Source organism: Netta rufina (assembly GCF_964035555.1).
Source record: "Netta rufina genome assembly, chromosome: 5".
In the NCBI taxonomy this organism is placed as follows: Eukaryota; Metazoa; Chordata; class Aves; order Anseriformes; family Anatidae; genus Netta; species Netta rufina.
Genome location: NC_140128.1, coordinates 46,818,273 through 46,840,363, shown reverse-complemented (window position 1 = coordinate 46,840,363; position 22,091 = coordinate 46,818,273). Strand labels below are relative to the sequence as shown.

Below are 22,091 nucleotides of genomic sequence, written 5' to 3'. Positions count from 1 at the left end.
TGGCAATATAAACCAAACTACATTTCACTTTTATCAGCTTTCTGCAAAAGAGCTGCTTCTCACCACTTCTTTCCCTTTCCCCTTTTATTCCCTCTTGCCTCACCATTTCTTTTTAATTTACTGTCTGTCTGAGGCAGCAAGGAGCACCAGCAGATTTAGCTAGTGACTCTTTGAAACAGTTAAAAAAGATAAGAGCTGTATTTGGGTTGGCAGGCCACCCTCACCACAAAGCTGGAGGTACTGGGCTGTGGAGAGCTGTGTATTTTGTGTGAAAAGGCCAAAAGTTCTGCTTGTAAATGGGAGTCAGCCAGAGTGCAGCATCAAAAATGAAGTTTCAACAAAGTTGTGCGTTTTGAACTTGGGGATTGGGGCAGGAAGAGCAGCAGTCACTCATCTGGTAGTATCTGCTCTCCCATTGCATGGAGTTTAATTTTCTAATGAACGGGGAAATCTTAACTGAGCTGAGCTTTCTGTGGGAACTTGTGGTTTGACCAGTGTCAGCTTCACGAGTAGTTTTGGTTAATAATTTGTCCAGCAAGTCTTGTAACGTCAGGTTTCGGTAACTGCTGAGACATCAATCTGAACAGTGTTTCAGAAGTTACAAAATGTTTACAAAAGATGAAAATCCCCTTCCCAAACTCATTATTTTTAATCCATCCTATCACTGTTAGTCTTCCTGCAACTGAGTATTGCCTCTCGTGACACTCATCCCATGGCATTTCACAAAAGGAATTAAAACAAATAGCTTCAATATTGAAAGGCAAACCAAGCTAAACAAGCAGAAGAAAAATATAAAACCACACTGGGTTTCAGACAGGGAGAGGAAGGGAAGCTGGGATCTGAAGACCTCAGAGGTCTCAGTACCACAGAGTCTTATGTGTTAAAAGCACCACCAGGACCTGGACCTCGAAGCACAGATACAAGAGGAAAGTTCGTGCAAAGCCTGGGTTTGGTAGGGTCTTCTCTTTCAGGGACTGGTGAAAAACCAGCTGAGGAATCTCTTGCTGCATTTTTTAAGTTAGTTTAATGACACAAAGATAGGACTGTTATTTACTGCTTATTTTACTAACATTTCACCAGGCTGTCAACAAATGTAATATTTATCTTCTCCTGACAGCTGAATATGGCACCACTTGACATTGATGTGGTGGCTGGTGGAGGGATCAGGGCTCACTTCGTGGCCCATTGGATGTATTGCTCCTTTGAAGACGTGTTAGACTTCCCCTGCGGAGGGAGTGGAATAAAGGAAGGTTATGTGGTAGCTTCCATTTTAAAAAGAAAGGGTGTTTCTAGGACTTAACGTTTTGTTGTGGGACCTTAAACCTGACCTAATTGTATGTAATGCCTACCCACACATCCAGGAGCCTAAACAATGTGTTTGGAGGAGCCATACGTGTGCATCCAACAGAGCTATAGACTTCAAGATTAAGTGTATGAGAATAATTTATCTTGTGGTCTAAAAAAAAATAAGCTTTTTATTGGAGTGTATTCCTAAATCCTGGTTGTGTTCTGGTTAGGAATACTTTACACAGGCTGTGCTTGTTGTGAGACAAGCTCCAGAAGATTGTAAAAACATTTCATCATCTGCAAGTGTCAGATTATGGCAATGCAGCTGTGAACTTTTTTGGTTGGGTGAAAGGGATTTACTCAATTAAGATCATTTTTCCCTTGTCGTGAGAAACAAGAATTTTAGAATTGAACCAGAGTTTTCCAAAAGAAAATTAACATCTTAAAAGAATGAGGTAAACATTCAGGAGACGAAACTTCTTTGCATTGTAATTTACACACTGAAAATTTAGTTCTGGCAAGAGCAATAAGGTATGAAATGTTTTGTGGGTTTTCTTCGTGACATTGAAGAAAGTGGGCTTGGGGATTCGAGTCGTCTGACAGACTCCTGCACGAACATCTGCTGTGGTTAACCATCACCAGGGGCTCTCTGGGACACAGTATGATGAGACGAGAAAGAGAATCTAGCCACACAAGCACATGTTAGAGCTGTGGATGTGGTGAAAGAAAGCTCAAGAAAGGACTACTTGCATGGGGAGGTGAGGTGGGAGGGTGTAAATCCATGGGTAACCAAGCCTAGTTGCTTTCACTGTTCATGAAATACCTAATTTTCGTGAGCACTGTGCTTCTCAAGCTTAAATTTTGCGGTCTCCTACTAGACAAAACTGAATTGGTGTGAGTTTGCAGCACTCAAAACATATTATTTTGTTTTCCAAGTTCGGTGGCCGTGTGGGGCTGTAGGATATAGGTAGGTTTTCACAATATTTTCCCTCGAAGTAGACATCCAGCGTGCTCTAGATTTGCGTAGGAGATGGCTGTGCATCCTTCTAGTTAATTAGAGCTTTTAGCAGTTCTGGCTCTCACTGCTGTAGGATTTGCTCTTCAGCACTCTGTGTTTTGACGCAATTTCATTGCTGAATGAAGAAATGTAGAGTGTAGAAGTGTGCTGCTTTGGTCTTATGTAGAAGAAAGACTTCAGCAATCAGTGCAGCAAACTTTATGTCACGTCAAGTCGCTGCTGTTGACTCGTCAACATCCTTTGAGCTATTTCTGTGCAATAAATACTTGCTGTGTATGTGGGCAGTATGCCCTGCTTTCCCCAGTACAATGTGCAACTTAAACACACCTATATCTTCAGAGGAAAGATGCATGCAGAATGTAAATGTGTATTTAAAACTGACAATCTGATTTGCCACAAATGTCTCCTCCGTGCAGGTATGCTATTCTTTGTGGGCAGTTAGCAGAACATGAGAGCATTCAGAAACGCATTCAAACGGGGTATGTTTTTAAGGTGAGTAAAGAGGACGTGCTGGTTTTTCTGTGAGTATTGTTCAATGCTTACTTCTGTGGTCATAAGTTAAGACTGGCTCCAGCTTTTATTAGAGAAGTGATAGGTACCAAAGGGATGCTTTCCGTGGGTGGTTTGAGCCGAGGAGGGCGATTCCTGTGACACGTGATGGGGGTGACTAGTTTTGCTTTGCAATTGTGCACACTATAGTGGGAGGGAAAAAAAAAAAAAGAAGAATAAAAGGTTTGCAAATAAAATACATGCATACAATGAGATTGAGAACCTTAAGCTTGAAATTACCATGTGGTAATAAGATACCAACTTTTCTTCACTAACTGCCGTGAGCCTGCTTGTGCCCTAAGTAAGTGCAAAATAATTATTTTTCACAGGCAATTGATCTGCCTCAGCTTCCTTAATTTGTCTTTCAACCAGAACAGGAATATTATATTGCAGGGTAGGAAGATGCACCGGTTGCTACAGAACTGGCCACATATCGTTATTACATTGTCAGTTGTTCACCTGACCAGTAATTTGGTTATGTCAAAGTTATGAAAAGCTGATAGAATAAAGTGAAGGACAGCTTCACTTTTTTACATGTAGGGGTTTTTTGTTTGTTTGTTTTTGTTTTCTGAGGCTGATAAAATGCTGATGTTCTGTGCTCAGCTGAAACAGTTTTAAGGAAATTTGGAATATCTTTGTAGCTGTAATTTCACTGATTGCTCAGAAATTGTGGACTTTCCTCTTTCTACATAAGTTCATCTGCTGTTGTGGATGTTGTATTTGCTTGTAACAAGAATATAATGTGTGTTGGTGATGATTTTCCATAGGAACACATTGATAAAGCGATTGCACTGAAACCAGAGGATCCAAAGTCCTACTATCTTTTGGGCAGGTGGTGTTACCAGGTAAAATAGTTCATTAATATTTATTACTGTTCTTTCCTCCTTGTAATTTAGCTTCTTGTTTGAATGAAAGACAGGTAGGCTGAAATCACCAGCCATAACCAGTGAGCACATTCTGTTTAGTTGCTGAACTCAGATATTGTATCAGAAAGTACCAGTGTGGAAATGTCTTAGTTGCTAGAAGAAATTGTTTAAAAGTTGCACTTTCATGGGATCTGGAAATTCTTCACTTCGATCCTGAAACAGTGCCAAGAAGAGCGCATCACTGACAAATACTGTCAGAAACCTCTTGTAACAAAATGAACATGTTGTACGTTCATGTTCTTGTACGTGTAGCACCTCAGTGCTTTTATAAAAGCACTATTGAAATGCCTGCCAGGACATAGTGTCTCATTCAGAATTTCTGAGCTTTCCATCCAAGTTGTTTTCTTAACTGTAATTGCAAAGTCTTAGGCAGTCCTTCTCCCTTGTTGACCTCCTGTTAAACCTAAAATGATACCTTCATACTGGTATTACTGCTTAAAGCCGTAGATTTTAAATGGTAGAGGTTTTTCTTGAGAGTTTATATAAATTTTGCTCCCTCAGTAGTGAGAGAGAAATAGTACAGAAAGGCTGAGTTGGTGATCAGGACAAGAACTGGCTGAGCAAATTTGCAATGTGCTCAGTGCTCACGATCAAAGGCCAGAAGGAGGCAGAGAAAGGTTCATGGTATGGAAGACACACTGATTTTAAAAACATGAAGGAGTTTTTAAAAGCATGAAGAATGCATTTTCAAACTGGCAATATCAGTTACTCTTGCTGTTGTAATACTTCTGTCCCGCAATAAAAAAGGCGTTAAAAGTGCTTGTACCTCTGTGCAACTAAATGAAAGCTTCTGGGTTTTTGCTGTTTCACTTATATACTGCCTCTATTCTGCTCTTCATTTTTTCCCTGGTGGGCTTTTTTTTTTTTTTTTTTTTTGTCTCTTTCCAAGTAGAAGCAGTTTGCTGAAAGTATTCTCCCTGAACTACTAAAAATTGGAGCTCTGAAGGGTTTGGGGCTCCAATCTTTTCTTGTTAGTCACTGCAGGTGGCATGGGAAGTGAAACGGCAAAGAATGGACTAGCACTAGCTGCAAACTAGCTTACTGCTTCCCTTGCTTTATTCAGTAAAAACAAACTACCTTCAAACCTTTAACACATATGGATATAATCAAGGACATTTCAGGGCTGGCAAGAGCTTCTGCACACAGTATATCTGTATAATCCTTTGCATGTGTTTCCTCTGCTACACAAAGTATTGCAGGTATTACAAGAAGTGTGCCGGCTGCTTTATATTTCTTGACAAGGAAAAGCTTAGAATCAAATGCCATAAATCACATTTAGTGCCTATAAAAAGAAATAAGAGTTTGCAGTAACTATCTACTTTTCAGTTTAGGCAATTTGAAAGTGCTTTGCTGCTGTCAGAAATGAAGTCACATTGCAGAGATTGTAACTGAGATAATTGCCTTAGGTAATTACAGGGAAGCGGCAAGCTCAATCAGTGGCAGCTCCTAGCTCTGTATTCTGCTCTGGACTTCCTAGTCAGCCATGCTGCTATGAGAGTTAGTGCTTCTGCTAATTGTTACAAGAATTACATGGTGTTAAACAAAGATGGTCTTAGCAGAAGTTAGAATCGTATGCATCTTTCCCCCAGTAAAATCTCAGGGAGTTTCATATTAGAGAGAGGAGCTAGGAACAGTAAAGTAAGATTTCAAGAAATGATTATAATAGCTACCTGCATCTCAAAATGTGGATGTGTGTTGGTGGCTTTAGCTGGCCTCTCTCAAGGGGTCTATGATCTTTATGTATGATGAGAACACGTTCTTGTACAAGATTTAAGCTGGGAGACAGGAGGGCTACATCTGCGCCTGGGCTCCAGTGCATAGGTGAGAACTGCCAGGAACAGGTGTGGTTGCAAGAAGGAGGTTTGGGATTTTAGACCACTTTAAACACCCACACTGTTACCCAGCTGTGATACTCAGTTGTAGAGACAAATCCTGTATTGAAGGTTATGCCAGCATGTGGCAGCTGATGGATGAAACTGCAGGTGACTGGTGGTATAAGGCAGGGACAAAGGAAAGCAAAATCAGGTTTAATTCTGTAGCTGGACTTGCATTCTTGACCAGAATCTTCAGATACACCCAACATTATTGTCTGTCTTCCATGTGCATGAGCCAGCTACAAGGAACTCGATAATTCATTGTCTTTGTATACCTTTGCACATGCTGTGTCTTCACCGGGTTTGATAGTTTCATCCTACTGTCTCTGCAGGTTTCCCATCTGGGATGGCTTGAAAAAAAGACTGCTTCTGCTTTGTTTGAAACCCCTCCTACAGCCACCGTACAGGATGCACTGCAAAACTTCTTAAGGGTATGGAAATGTGATATGCAAGGGAGTCACTAACCTGACATGCAACCATGAGTGTGGAATTTGAGTATTTGTGTTCTGCTTAAGCTCATCACTCTCCGAGTGCTCCGTGATATATTTCCACTGACTGGAGCCTTTGGAAGAAAAGCGGATGAAAGCAAAAAATTTTGAGCCTGTATTACAGAATAGCCCAACAGAAAAATGGAATTTTGAAGACATCAGAACTAGATCCAGGGTGTTAAGATTTTTTTCCAAGGGTTTTGTTTTTCCTTTTAGTAGCTGCAAAAATGAAAGAATTCATAGCTTGATACTAAATGCATTTGTACTGTATTCTTTTCATGTTCCGTAATATCAGTTTGAGTTTCTCCCTGGGAACACTTGCATAGACATTCACAGTGTTCTATCATTTTAGTTTCTTTCAATATTTTATTAAAAGACTTTCAGATAAGGTTCTCCAGGCTTCTGAGGACAACTCTTAAGCTTTCAGAGACAGGTTGCATATGTATTTCTAGAAAGAAACTCTCAGGAGCTCTGGCTGTCTTTTTTTTTTTTTTTTTTTGTCCTCCTGTTGATGAAAAATTAATTTAAGACATGGTCTGAGTCACATCTTAGCGTTCATAGCTCTTGTTGCAAGGGTCGCATGATCTGAATGAGTTAAACAGACTGTCTGGCTGTGCCTGTGAGAACTACTCTTAAGCACCTGTGATGAAGCGTTACAGAAACAAATTGCCCTACCACTTTATAACTCATAGATTGCACCAGCAGTTCTGTGAAGTGTCAGGGAATATCATACTTATATCAATTTATTGTAATTTTGCCAAAAGGTAATTATGTGAGAAGTAAGTTTGTGATAGGTGTCTGCCCTAGGCAGTATACTTTTCAGCCAAATTTCAGCTAAAATGAATATATCATTTCAGAGAGAGATTTGAAGCAAAGCGTTTTGCTTTTTTTTTTCATTAGAGGAGTTAGAGTAAGTTAGAGTGGCACTGTGGTTTGAAACGGGAACTTGGATTTTTCTGAGGTTTTGCTTTGGTCAAATATAAAGAGAGGATACAAAACCATTACTCTGGAAGCTAATTATACTCTGAACAAATGCACTTCCCATACGCTCAGCAGCATCCACTTCAGCTTTCAGCCACAGTTGGCATGATTCAGGGGAATGGAAACCATCCTGAAATTTGCAGCTCTGGGTTAGTCACCAGCTGAACTAGGTCTAAGACCAGACAGCAGAATTAACAAGAGGAACGTTGTCTGTCTTGTGCTCTCAGAGCTTCCTCTGATACCTAGGCTCTGCTGCCTTGACTGAGTGCATTTGAATTTGAGTGCAGATGGGATGCGGGGTGAATCCAGGCATTTGTTGTAGGAGCATCCTGGAACGAGGATGCTTGGAGAGTGATGACTGGCACTGAGCTGGAGGGAAGAAAGCAGAAGGAAGTTAGTAATAAAGAAATTGGGAATTAACAACCAGTAAGGAGGAGACAGAAAACTGAGGGAAGATTCCTGAGGTTTGGCACCAGCACATTCAGGAGAAACCCAAGTGGATGACACTGGTTAGGCAAGGAGGTGAAAAAGAGTGTGTGCACAGGCAGGAGGAGGTAGTCAGGATATTTCTGGGCTTCCCTTAGCTTCTGAGAACTTGGCTTTGCAACCTCCTTGGCACTCACAGTAGCAAAGTATATGGATGTTACTCGCTGAGTCACAGGCATTTTTTGAGAGTATGAGGGCATTTACTAATGCAGCCAGGCTAGCCTGTCAAAGTTCTTACACTATTTTATATATTTTGAAAAGTGGGATTTACTCATCTATTTTTTAAGAGATGTAAAAAACTTGATACAGGTTTTAACTGTGTCCTTTACATATCCTAATGTCTGCTTTTCTCTGTTCCATCCTCCCCTCTGCTTTTCTAGGTCGAGGAGCTGAGCCCAGGATTTTCCAAAGCAGTAAGAGTATACATTGCCAAGGTAACCAGTCACTTTTTGCTTTAAAGTCATATGTTCTAGGATAAGTAATATTTGTGTTAAGAAATACATATACCTCTTCGGATGGAAAGTACTAAACACATGTAAATTCCTCCATGCAGAAACAAGGTTTTAGAAGTTAATAACATTTCTTAAGCTAAATCATCTAGCGCAGAGGCATTAAAATTCAGGAAGGATTTTGTCTTTGAGTCATCCGGTGTAGCGTCCTGCTTGGCTCTTAACAGATAAAATTCTATAGCATAAATACAATAGATGCAATTCTGTTCTATAAAATTCTGTTCTAAGGCAGCAACGGTAACCTGTAAGCCACAGTTTGGAGGTTCAGTGCCACCACCAGCACCTTGGATTTATATGGTGTATACAGGAAGATGATCATGGGGGAAAAGGTGACATATAAAGTGTCTCTATTTTACTAATACAGATGCAAGTCTTAAGGTAATGATTAAATAAGCCATGAATGCCTGAAGCTCCTAATATCTTTTGTTTATCATAGAATCATAGAATGGCTTGGGCTGGAAAGGACCTCAAAGATCATCTAACTCCAACCCCCTGCCATGGGCAGGGATGCCACCCACCAGACCAGGTTGCCCAAGGCCTCGTCCAGCCTGGCCTTGAACACCTCCAGGGATGGGGCATCCACAGCCTCTCTGGGCAGCCTGTGCCAGCACCTCACCACCCTCTGAGTGAAGAATTTTCTCCTAACCTCTAACCTGAATCTCCCCGCTTTTGGTTTAAAACCACTCCCCCTTGTCCTCTGACTGAGCAAAGAGTTCACATTGAGTTTACCTTGAGGGAATAATTGGGTTTGAACTCTTAAATCTTAAAACTGCTGCTTAGTTCCTAGGACCTCTAGCTGGAGTCTAGAAATGTTTAAAACCCAAATAGCTTTGGAAGTATCAGCCAGAGTGGTCATAGCAAAGAGTAGCTGTAGTCATTCTCTGTGAAATTACTGAATTTGCAATGTCCCAAAGATAGTGAGCTTTATCAGAGTAGCACACAAGTCATAGGATCTGCTTGGTCTGAAATACATTATGACTGGAATTGGGGTGCAGAATTTATTTCACAGTAAGTGTCTTGTTAAAGAAAAATAAAGGAGAAGTGGAAAATTCAGCAAGAGATGTGGTAGCCTTCACACCAGCTGGATTTTGTCCGTGATGCATTGTAGCTCATTATATCTACTTAGTGAAGAGTCTATTAAGTAAATTAAACTATGTATTTGTACATCAGCTAGTCTTTTGTTTTGACTGCTTATGTACCATAATGAATGTGCTCTTGATTGCTTCTGTCTCTGCTTGTAAATATAGCCAGCATTCATGCAAACTCAATATCTTTCCCTAAATGTCTTTTTTTCCCTTCTTTACTCCATACTTGGAACTCATTTGCTGTGAAGTTACAGCAGCAGCAAATTATTGCAAGTTATAACCTGAGAGAATTTTCAGAGTTGATGTAAAAAAATTGGGTTTCACTGTGGCTAAATTGTAATCTACATGGGCCAATACTTTTTTTATTGGGCCTTTTTTTATTACTTTTTTTATTTCTCCACGTTTGGCAGATGTGGTGTGACTGAGCTTCAGAAACACTCTGCGAACACAAAGGGACTTGGAAGTTAATAGGAGTACTTGTATCTATTTTTTTGTTTGTTCTGTTTTTCCCAATCCCAGCCTCTGTCATTTTGGATCACATCCTTTGTGATAACATTTTAAAAGTTCAGTTCAATACAAATTGTTTTTAAGGAACTAGTGCTCTAATGAGTCAAACCTAAAAAAAAAAAAAAAAAAAAGAGTTTTGTAGTCATCTAAGTCATCTACTGATATTTTTGACTGATATAAAGAGACACAGGATTTGTGAAGGCTTCAAGGATGTCCATGACTCCATCTGTTTCAAATTCACCAGACGCAGAAATTTGACAGCACTCACAGTAGAACAGAGAGTTCTCTTACAGAACTATCCCATGATACAGGAAAATCACCAAAATACACACATGCACATACTCTGCAGTAACATTTAAGAGTCTGAAGTAATAGCCCTGCAAGAATTTTAACTCTTGCCATGATCCTAAATGAATATATTTGTTGTTTGTTTGGTTTTTTTTTGGTGGCAGTTGCAACAATGATTAACTGATTTTTTTTTTAGCAACCACTTCCTTTTAGCATGCTTTTTTTGTAGTCCTCAAATGCCTACATGACTCTGTAGGCACCAAAAACCTTCATGTTGCTTAAAGAGATAACTGTTTCTGTGCTGTTGAAGAGGAGTTCGTGCTGACAAATGGTTCACACTTACTGTAAAACCTCAGAGACCTGCAAATATGATATGTTACAGTGCTTGCAGTTGGACCTAATTTTCAAAGGCCTGGGGAACCAAAGCTGCATAAAATGATACGCTGTCAGAACAGAGGTTTTATGATGAAAGCAGTGTGAGTAATAGTGGTTGTGTAAGTGGAAATAAATTAGACCTTGGAAAATGGTGAAAATCACCTTAAAATCTTCCAACAAAAAATCTCCTTGTCCAAAACAACAAAAATAAAATCTAGTATTCCATAACCTGATGGTGATTATAATCCTTTGTGAATGAAGGACACTGCAGGAAATGTTGGAAGCCCGAAACTACACAGTGCAAATGCTTAAGACAGAGAAATAGTCCTTTTTATCTGTTGCCAGGTTGCAGAACTGCTGTTACGTTCAGCTGCTTGTTTTTCTGTTTTGTTTTTCCTGTTTATCTTTTCTCACGTTGTCATTTTTTCTTCACAGTGTTACAAGGACCTGGGGAACAATTCTGCAGCTCTTCTCTGGACAAATCTTGCATCAGAACTGCCAGCTAATACAAAAGAGGTAGCAGTCTTTGCTATTTTTCTTAGTGACACTGGAATAGGATTATTTTCCAAGAAAGGAAAGAAACCAAAATTAATCTTACGTTGTATGTGTTTGACCCATCAAATCAAGTGAGATTATGTAAAATCCTCTACATATGTATTACGTGGCAAAAGCCACATAATTGGGAAATTTTTTTAAATCTCAGTCATATAATTTAAGGTTGATGGTTTCTCTGGAAATCTGATTTTGCATGTATTCACTAGGCCATTCAACATTATATAAGATGCAATTACATTAATGTGTTAAATACTAAAGGTTAACTGAATTATTTCAGTTAAAGATTTCACGATTTTAAGATCTTATCAGAATATTTTAGACTATCTCTGAATTAGATTTAAAGAACTGAGGGTTGTAAACATTTTTATACCCCAGTTGTTTAGTAGTTCCTATCTGTTGCTTTAAATGAAAGCTAAAATTTCTCCTCCTCATGCTTCCTATCTGCTCTTAGAAAATGGTTAATTTTCTTGCATGCTTAAAAGAGTTATAACCACATTGTATTCATGGGTGGTGGGAGTCTGCTTCACTAAAAAGGGACTTACAGACGGAATTTAAGGTATTTATTTTGGGGGAAAAAAATCAATAATCACACACTGATGGTGAGCTACTTCTGTTTGCAGAGATAAAATTGTTTTATAAAAGATGTTCTAGCTTGCAAGCACAGGCTTTATAGTAGTTTGCTCCTTGGCGTAGATTCCTTTCCTTCCTTGGGACCTGCTATGAGAATGCCTAAAGCAATTCAGCAACATAATGAAAAATATTAAGAAGCTGAGAGTGTGTCCAGGAGGGGCTTAGAATTCCAGCACAACACCATACAAATGCTCTGTTACTTCCAGGATTAGGCTGCAGACACATTTGAATGCCCTGCACATATTTAGCAGGTCTGTGGAACTGCAGCTTGTCAACTGGAATATCTGCAAAACCACAGAGCAACTGCAGTACACTTCCCAGTGCACCAGGGCTGGGGAAGGTTTATTGGTTTGGGCACTGTCTCTCCTAGCCAACTCAGTTCAGTTGGGGACACTTAAGCTGAGTGGTTGTCCTGGCACTGGAGCTCTGTATTATTTCTACTTACCTCTGTGGCTTTGGGAGCAGCCTAGATTGAACTCTTGGTGCCAAGTTAGCTCCCAGGCTCTCCCAAACTAGATCTCGTTGTGCAGAGCCATTCAGAAGTTTGTGTGTGCTGCACAGTACTTTTTTTTTTTTTTTTTTAATATCTATGTTATTTCAGCTCTTGTATCACTTAATTTTACAGAGTTCTGAGAGCAAACCCATACTGTTTTAGAAACTGCCATGTGGCAGTGTCTCCCATCTGGGAGCTCTTTTCCACTTTACTTTTCTTTTGCACTTTTTCTGTTAAGCAGAAGCTGTGTAGAAGATGCCATCAAATTACAGCCAGTCATAAATTGAATAAAGGCACAGCAGCTTTTAATATCAATCTGATGTTCTTTGCATTGTCACGAAGAATGCAGTGAAGTGAACAAGGTCTCCCAGATCTTACACCTTCAGCCTTTGTCTGATGAAATAATCACTCTGGATGTAAGGCAGAATTATACAGATTGGCAGGATTTTCCAGGCACCCTGTTTTTAAGGCCATCATTATTCTTTGGGTTGCTGTAGCAAAAGTATTCTGCTGAGTTTCAAACTCAAGGGCAAGAAGTCTTGGCCCACCATCCAGCAATGCTGACTTGCCTGTGCTACCACCTGCAGGGCACCATCCAGTACTGCATAAGCCACTTGGCTTCTGTATGGATCTGGGGAAACCAGGGCATCAAGCAGAAAAATCCCCTTCTTGCAGAAGGAAATATCCTAGCTCTGCCAGACGAGGCGCTTCCTCACCATCCACTGCTTAGAAATCTCTATAGACAGAGTTAGACTGGTATATCTGATAGAGTGTTGGTTTTTTTTTTCTCTCTTTTTGTATTGGAGGCATAAGAATTTAACCAGAGAAGCACTGCGATTTTCAGGATTGGCCAGCCAAGATCCGTGGGCAGAAAAGTCAGGAATAGTTAACTGTCTTTTCTGATCCGAAATTAAAAGCGGGAGTCTAGTAAGGAAGTGGCTTTGGCTGGTCGAGTCTTCGCAAATGTTAGCTCCTCTCATCCCAAAGAGGCAATCAAATAACTTCCATCACATTGCAAAGGAAAAACAAAGGCACTGGTCTAGAGCAGGAAAGTCGGTGAGGGAGCAAAGGTCTGATTTCTGCTGTTCTGGTTTCCAGTTCTCATCTCTCAAAAGCAAACATACGAGAAACTCTCAGACTTGGAAGACTTTAATAAGAGAGAAATATGAAAATAAAAGCATTAGCAGGAAAAATGTGAGGCTGCTATGGGATTAATACTTAAAACCTGGTGTGGGGTTGTAGAAGAAAAGGGAGGTTTTATTTTTTAACTGTCTCAATTAACCTGTGTATGAGTCCCTTCTTTTGCTGCGTTTCCAGGATGCAGAAAGTGAGAGAGAACTTGAGGAGATGCGGTCAATCTGGGAAGAATAAGAACAGAAGAGCTTGTTCTGCTTGATACTGCACAGACAATTAATTTCCAGTTAAAGGGGTTTCACGATCCTGACAAGTTTGATTGCACTTCATGGATAAGCCGCAGGAGTTTACAGGAATAAACACTCAGCCGTCTCATCAGCATTTCCAGGAAAAGATCTCTGTGGGATTTAATGAGAAAATTTTGTATGATTTTCCTACTTACAGCACTGCGTATGTTTTGATTTTAAAATTCCTAAAAAAAAAAAGTCAAATCCCTAAAAATAGATATGTACATGTGTGAGTATATAGACACACACACGTGTATATATGTGTGTGTGGGTGTGAAATACCTGAATTTCAGGTCTGCTTACTGATAAACTCTCTCTCTGGGGAAGTCTTCAGCAGATATAATTTTTTTTTCTCATTAACTATTTTCTCATTTGCTTTGTAAAATATTTTAATTTAATCAGTTTAAATAACTGGTTATGTCTTTGTATCACTGTGCTGCGTGTATAAATTTGAGAGCCCTTGTGCTCAGTGGGCAGTGTAGCACTGATTTTTATCAACTTGATGCACTGGAGGCTGTGGGGTGTCCTCACTTCCCGCAGCCTGTTGGTTCAAGTGGACACTGATGCTATGACTTAAGAAAAGGCCACTACAAAAAAAGGACTTAAAATAAGTGAGTTGTCAGTCCTTTTGTCCTTGCTTTGAAAAAACTGACCATGTCCAAAACACATTCCTGTTGGTCCTTTCCAACTATGCCTGAACTACCTATACTGGATTTCTGTTGAGGAGAAATCAGCACCACTCACTGCAGTGAGTAAATACCAAGGGACCAAGATGATGTCCTTCACAAGAAGAACGTACTTCTAACAGGTGCATTGCTTTCATCAGGGGAGTGAGTAATAAGATTTTAAACTGCTGGACTCTCTCCCACTGACATCACTCACATGAGAGTGAAAACCTTGTGTGTCCCTCTAAACTATGCTGCTGTTGTTTAGATGTAACAACTTCACAGCTATTTAAAAGCAGTTATTTAACGATGAAACACTCGTTATCAGAACAGGAATATTCTGTGGCAGAGCTGACACCTTGCTAGCATGTACCTCTGCCAGTTCTTGGTGACTATTGCACTGGCACTGAGAAAATGAAGCTGGCAGCTCACCTTTTCTCTGACAGCTGCTGAGTACCAAATGGAGAAGGTGAACTGTGCTGTATGCTGACAAAAATGCTGAAGCAAAACCAATTTCAAAAATTGCCCAAAGAATTTAGAAAGGCTTTCTTTGTCCCTTTAAATTTTAGCTAGCAGCTAACTGGACACTTCTGGTTTTTTAAATGTTTGTTACACACTGTCGTGTTGTACAATGTTTGTGAAGCGCAGAGTAAAAAAAATGTGAGTAAATCACTCCATCACCTTCTTAGTCCCTTGCACGTGTGTATTAGACAGATGGTTCTTTTATTTTGTGAAAATAATGTTGAGAGGGAAATGCACAGTAGGCACGAGCTCACAAACTTCCCAAGTTTATAGACTCTACACTTCTTAACTATTTCTATTTTGGTCCAAATTAAACTCTCTGAAATTCTGAGGATGTGCTCATCTTAAAAGATCCAGGCAAGGGTGCAATTAGCTTTATTTGCTTGGAGCTGTATGAACTGGTACTTATAAATGGAGAACTGAACTCTAACAAGCCAAATTTGAGCCCTGTATCTTTGTGCAGAGCTCCCCTTGTGATGGGTGGGTACCTGACCCTTAATTACAGGACTTTGCTTTGCTTAATGTATGTTCTTTTCATTAATGTATGTTCTTCTTTTCAGTTCTTCAGCAGCATGATCAGGCTGCCTTTTTTAATTTATGGGAATCTGTTTCGTTTTGAGTATTTCCCAGTGCACGACCTTATTTTTTTCCCCTCCAAACACCCAGTCTTAAATATTTGCATGAGCTTGTAAGCTGTTTTTGTTTTGGTTGCTTAAACCAAGCTGGGAAATACTCAACAGTGATGTCTGAAAGATGATGATCAGCAACTTGCTTCTTTCATGTAGTTTGGTTTGTTTTTTTGCTGAGGAGAAAAAAACAACAGCTCTGAAAACAGCCATGCTATTAGGTGTGCTCGTATTGCCTTTCCCTGTCAGCAAGTCCTGGAGTGATGTTAATCAGACATGTTTATTAATTGGCGTGTTGCTTAAACATTGCTGCCTTCTAAAAGTAAATGTTTTCAGTGTATGTAGTAGGAAGAGTGTGAAAAGGAAATATTTTTAATGCCAAAAGTCCATAGCTTATTTACTTTCAAGCCTTCACCTACTTGTATTTTGATGAGTTAAACTGCTAGCAGCATCTTTTGAATTATGTATTTTCTGGAGATAGCTTTCACTTTGTTTCCAAAGATTTAAATCCTCCCTTTTTTAAAAAGAATACATATATGTATATGTATATTTATTTATTTTTAATGTCTGTTTCCAAACAACAAGCAATTGTAGGCTTGGGGAAGAAATGCTGATTTGTTTTTTCCTTTCATGTTTCAGATCCTGCACTGGTTTAGATTTGAGTATTTGATATGGATGGATCTCATTTATGTAGGTGATGGCATTAGTCAGTCCCCTTAGCTTTAAAAAGAGCATGGATGAGGAGAGATATTAGTTAGTTTTCAGGGTGCCTTACTGGTGGAAGCACACCTTCAGCCAAGCAGCCTCTGATGAAGGCCTGCAAGAAAGAGTGCTGTAAAAACAGAGCTTTGGGTTACAGTCAAAACAAAGCACGTTCAGAAACTAATACCAAAGGCTTGTTTTTCTTACTGATAGAAGCTGAAATAATTTTCTTCTTGGGGAGAGAAAATATTTGGTGTAATTGTGTAGGGCTCATTGGGCTGTGACCAGAACCTTTTCTGTCTTTGAGTAAAAATAACCTGCTTCCTCAGAGGAAAAGGTGGTAATTAAATTATGTTAATTCTTCTCAGTTGGTGTTAATTTTTGGATGATTTTACATGAGTATAACTCTCAGATCTCATTTATTCTTCTATTTCGGACCTTCTGTTTAAGCTTTCCATGCATTTGATTGCCTGCTTTTGGCTTGAAAAGTTTTGGCTTAAAAACAGGCTCTGGCATTTTGCTTCCCTCTGTCTTTTGTGTGTGGTCTTGTCCTTTTCTTGGGCTTTCTGAAGTTTAGGGATCTGTTGTTCTGGTTTTCATACAGGAAAGATTTCCTCTGGAGGCACGACTCCTGCTTAATAGCTGGGGTGGAGTTTAGTGTGTACCATTATATGTTTTTTTTAGTCTGCTACATCAGCTGGAACCTAATTTATGCATCCAAGGCTATGATGAAAGACGACAGAGCTCACAGATCCTTTCAAGTGCAGATAAAAGCTGCCTTTTGCTGTTTTCAGGCTGATCTGCAGGAAGTTATGACACAGTCAAATGAACCTTTTTCTTTTTGGTTTTCCCTTTTCCTGGCTTGTTATGAACGAGAAGAATGTGACTAATTAACATAATTTAATTCTAATAGCATAACGTGGTTGATGTGGGGATAAGACAAGGTCATGTAACTAAAATGCTTCCCATTCAGCAATGCTTGGGGTTTTTTAAATTCTTTTAGCAATAGAATTTGCAGTCCTCTGTTAGGCTCGTGCTATGTCGTATATTGGCAAGGATGGCAGTGAGGGAAGCTGTTCTCCTGTTCGCAAGGGGAAGGCGCTTCAGTAGCTTTCAGACAACACAGAAATCGTCACTTTGTCCATTTTGCACATGCTTTGCAGACTAATCCCAGAGCACAATGTGAATTTCTTGACGATGCCTGCACTGAATACATTCTGCGACCACCAGTTGGGTTTGCCTAGTGCAAATTGGGTAGAGAGACTCCAGATGTTCTTCTAGACTTATTGCAGGGCAAGTTTCTTGGAGCTAGTCTTGCCTTCCTTGAAAATATACCTACCTGTGGTTCAATTACAATACTAAAGAATAACTGAAGCTATTTAACTAATTTATCCTCACTGTGCTGCTCTGTTGGAAATAAAGTATTTATAAATCAGGAGGAAACGATCCCGTGTAAAGTTACCTGTGTTGCTGTCTTGCTTTTTACGTTGTTACTTACAAAGGTGAAGAACCCCAATAGCCAAGAGGAAGTCTTCTATATAATATCACAGTATCTGTATGCATGGTGGGTGTACCAAATGCAGCAGGAAATTATGGGAGAGTGACATGTAACATTATTGTTTATATACTGCTGTTTATATATAATATATATAAAATAATGTGGGTTACACCTGTAGCACATTTTGTACATACATACAGTGACTCCTGCTTACGTTTTTTAAATGCACCAAAGTAATGCAGCCACACACTGTGGTAAATGATGTACTCCAGGTGAAGTCGTTCTTAAATAAACGTACGTTGTGACAGGGTGTAAGGATTCTGTGCTCAGCCTTCATGACCCGAAAGGCCATCTTCTGTCTTCTCCCGACAGGAGACATAAACAAGGGGCTTGCAAGATGTGCTTAGCATTTGTTTGGGGTGTTTCAGACCGCCTGGCACTTTTTACCTCGTTGTGCTCCAATTTACTTTGCAGAATGGAGTAAATAACAACACAACTTGTGCTTCAGCCGTCCTTACAATGTGCTTAGTTGAGGAGTTAAGATATGGTGGTTGTGCAAAGGAGTAAGTACAGTGGGAAACAAAGTTTGGGCTGTCTGGGGGATACATAAAAGTGTTTTTGGTTGTGTTAAATTACCCACACATTAGCCACAGCCCATCCCTAGGGGAAGGACATGGGAGCTGCCCGCAGTCACAGGCAGGGAAGAAATCCTTCCCAGAAGAAGCCCTTCTGAGCACCAGCAAGCACCACATAGGCAGCTTTGTCTCTCCAAGGTGCAGAATCAGTGCGCAACTCCTCTGTAATCTCTTCCCTTTTATTTCCTCCTCAAGGTGAAATTGGGGCATTTTCTCTGGTGTGCTAGGCCACCTTACAGAGAATTTAGGCTTGCCTAAGAAAATGATCTGGAGCTGATAAACAGAGGACAATCTGCCAACACCTGCTGCTTTGCAGAGAAGAAACCCCCCAGAAGCAGAGAACAGTGCTGGGCAGGATGAGACCTGTGCCACAGGCAAGTCTTTGGCTTAGCCCCAAGGCAGGTGTGATACTGCGGACACCAGGTCAGGGAAGGACTTGTAGGTACCCTGTTGGTCACCAGAAATCTCTGTGACTCTCGGGCCAGCAGAAGTTTCTGAATGACTTTTAAAGTAACAGTTTGCAGTACTCCCATGTTACCTTAGTGATCAAGGGAGTGAATGGACATGGGCAGGAGGATGCAGCTGGGAAAATGTTTTTAAGCAACTTAAACATCACAGAGAGGAGGTCAGCATTGCCCTTGGCTTGGGCCAGCGTAGCCTGTTCAGAAAGGGATTTGAAAGTAGACGAAGTCAGTTATGAAGCTGGTTTCCAATGAAAAGAGCATACCAGAGCTGTGACCACCTCTCCAATGTGCTGGGAATCTTCTGACTCAGTACTGGAGTAGAAATGTCAGCACTGCTTCCTACTAGGAAGGGAATGGTCCTTCTGACCCCCACCCTGGCTTTGAGATTTCTGCTAAATCCAGATTTCTTTGGTTCAGTGACATCCGTAGTTCCTTGGAAATACCCTGGCAAAACCTGACCTGCTGAGATCCTGCTTGGTTTGAGAAAGAACCCAAAGTGGGAGGACTGCAGTAGGCTTTCCATCTTGTTTTTACAGCAACTCTTAGTGCTGCATGGCAAACCACTGGGTTGATACAAATAAGCAGTCACTATTTTACTCCAAGTCATTTAGCATAAGCTCATTCCAGAGTCTTCTGGGAATTAAAATGAATAAGCTGTAGGGGAGCGTTTTCAGCGTGAAGGGAAATCAAGATTAAAATTGGGGTGGAGGAGGAGGAGGTCTGAACACAATTACTGCTTTGTATAGACCTGTGATGCTTATGAGTTACTGTTTCAGGCTTTGCACATACAGACAGGTGTTGCAGTCTCAGTTAAGCACGCAGGCATGATCTCAACAACTTCAGTAGCTGGAGATTTAGTTCTCTTAGTGTATTATTTTTTGCTTTCCCAAGACAATTTTTGCTTTTCCCAAATAAAAATGTGAGAGGGGCTCAAGACCACAAAGGAAGACAAGATAACGCAGGATTGTTCCCTCTCTATGGAGAGTCCCTGCCATTATAAATGGATCCCATAACAAAGGTCAGCTTCTTATTTACTGGGCGGATGTCAGCTTGACTGATGAAGAAGTTAAAGGCCTTTTGGATAAGGTTTTAATAATCAAATTGTTTATGAAAAGCAGAAGAGGCTCTGGGTTGCTTACATACCTGCAGTGAATTGTTTTGAAGGAAAGATTAATAATTCGCTGATTGCTTTTCTTCTTAGTAAAAGGCTTAGTTCTGCAACGGGGTCTCTTGTGTGTCTTTTGCTAAATAATAGAGATCATATTCCAGCATTTCAGTGGCTCAGAAGCTCCAGTGGAAGCTGCGCAGCACCTGCCTGCGTGCAAAGACGGCTGTAATCTTGGATGGCGAGCGGGAATGGATTTGGACGCAGGGGACTCTAAATATACAATGCATTTCCCAGCATCCTGCTCCCATTAAAAAAAAATAATATTTCCTGGCAAAATCTCTCCCTAAGCTTGAGAAATGAGGTGGTCAAAGCATTGCAAAATCCTTTGCGTAAGTGTCGTAAGCAGATTCCTCCCCCCACAGAAAGAGGAGCTCCAGCCGCACGCTTTGCACAGCGCTGCCGCGAGCCAGCGGTCCGGGAGGATTTCTGCGCCGTGTCAAACCTGGACGCCTCAATCGCCACAATTCGGGTTTGAAGAGCTCCAATTTTAAATGATTTAGGGGTAGGGACTGGAGCTAGGAGAAAGGCTTGACATGGCTCTGCCTTTGCTGCATCGCTGGGCTCTGCGAAACGTGGAGACGAGCAATGATACTCTTGGCTTCAGCCGGGAGCGTTTTTCTCCTCCTCAGCCATCGTTGGGTAATGAGTACTGGGTTGTTCAGTTCTAATGATAAAGGGGATGGGGATGTAAGAGCCGTGCTCCCATGTTGGGCTCTGGGTTGGCTACATAGGGAGTAATATCGGGGCAAGGAGAAAATTAGCAATATTACCAGCACGTTCTCCCCACCTTCTCCATCTTACAGCTTTAGGATTTCCAATGAGTAATAACGTCCTCGCCTTCTTTGTGTTGGGGCCAAGAAGGGGAAGCAAGACACAGCCAACATGCCGATGGGTTTATGCAGAGCCATAAGGCCACAAATCTCATCTCATGGCTGTAACATGTCATGTTCATTCATCTCTTTCAATTTTTCCATAAAATTAATAAATATCCAGCCTGTGATCCCAGGAGGGAAGGCTGAGCATTGCTAAAGGAGGCAGGAGCCAGAATCTCCAGAGGATGCTGCTCCTGGGCAAAGGGTTCCCATCTGGACCATAAAAGCTGAAGACACCCACCTGTGGTAAAACTGGCAACAGGTGGTGCTGAGATAACCATTGTGTTTTTTTTTATCTTGCAACATCCCAAGAGATGTTTTCACAGATGTGTCAGAAGAGAAAACCTGATCTTGCTTTTAAAACTTGGTATTATGAAGCTGCTGCTGGCCGCCGTCTCGTTTCATGCTCACCAAAATGATTATCTCCTGGCGGCAGCGCTGGGAAATCCCAACATGGTTTTGGGAGCAGCGTTTTCATGGGGAGCGCAAATGCCAGCATGGGCTGCCCAGAGGGGTTGTAGAGTCTCCGTCCTTGGAGATGCTCAAACCTGGGCTGGACACAGCTTCAAGCATCTGGGCAGGAGGACCTTCCCCATCTCTCCATCCTGCTGCAATTTTGGCAAGTGGAAAATTGCGTTGTTCCCCCACCCCGGATAGTTAAATCACGTCTTTGCTAAAGTCTCTAAAGGAGGATGAAGTCCCTATTGGTAAATTATTGTCATTAGGAGATGAGTTCTCCCATCCTCTGAAGGTTCCTGGTTTGGCCGCAGTCTGGTGGAACTGAGAGAAGCATGGCGTTGGCTTGTGTGGAGTTTCTGCCTGCCCTTTTGAGCGTCATACACATCCCTATTACAAAACCAGCTCTGCTAACTTAGGTTGGAGCTGCTCATCTGCTTCAAACCACTAGTAGAATTCAGGATGGGGGGTGAGTTAGCCCCCCCAAAACCTGTCCCTACCTCCTTGCACACCTAAATCGGGGCAGGATGTGCTCTTGAGGTCCAACTGATGGGGCTGTGCACCAGGACAAGCTCTTAAAACTAGGTCCTTAAACTCTTGTCAGGCCCTGGAGACAAGACCCACCCCTGCCTCCCTTAGCTCCCACCTGGCTTTCCCCAAGTTACAAGGTGCATCTACTCCAAATGTCCCACTCCTGCCATAGGCAGAGCAGATCACTTCTAGCTGTACCCTGGGGCAACTGGGAGGGAGGCAGACCCTGCAGTTTTGACCTGTTTTAGGGTTGGATAGCTCAGGAGGATGCAGGACAAGGGCTTGGGTACGAGTGGTGCTTCCAGCCACCCCACAAAGAAAATGAGCAGAGACAGGTCCCATGTCAAAGGCATTTATTGCTGTGGTGACTCGCTGCCGTTGACCCTCCGCAGCGGCAAGAGCCACCAGCGTGCAAGGCAGTGTGTCCCCTGCCACCCTGGCGCTGCCCATTCCTGTCCCCAAGCCAGGCGGGTGCGGTGC

The 22,091-nt window shown here is 41.3% G+C and overlaps 1 protein-coding gene across 1 annotated transcript in view; it reads left to right on the top strand.

The window, feature by feature from the left end:
- Positions 1 to 17,708, top strand: part of RMDN3 (regulator of microtubule dynamics 3) — a 41,384-nt gene extending 23,676 nt beyond the window's left edge. Inside the window, exons 7-12 of the mRNA XM_084287350.1 lie at positions 2,722 to 2,797; positions 3,622 to 3,699; positions 5,987 to 6,085; positions 7,990 to 8,043; positions 10,809 to 10,889; positions 13,369 to 17,708. Coding sequence (XP_084143476.1) covers positions 2,722 to 2,797; positions 3,622 to 3,699; positions 5,987 to 6,085; positions 7,990 to 8,043; positions 10,809 to 10,889; positions 13,369 to 13,422 — 442 coding nt within the window. The 3' untranslated portion in view covers positions 13,423 to 17,708. The remainder of the gene's footprint in view (positions 1 to 2,721; positions 2,798 to 3,621; positions 3,700 to 5,986; positions 6,086 to 7,989; positions 8,044 to 10,808; positions 10,890 to 13,368) is intronic.
- Positions 17,709 to 22,091: the final 4,383 nt, after the last annotated feature.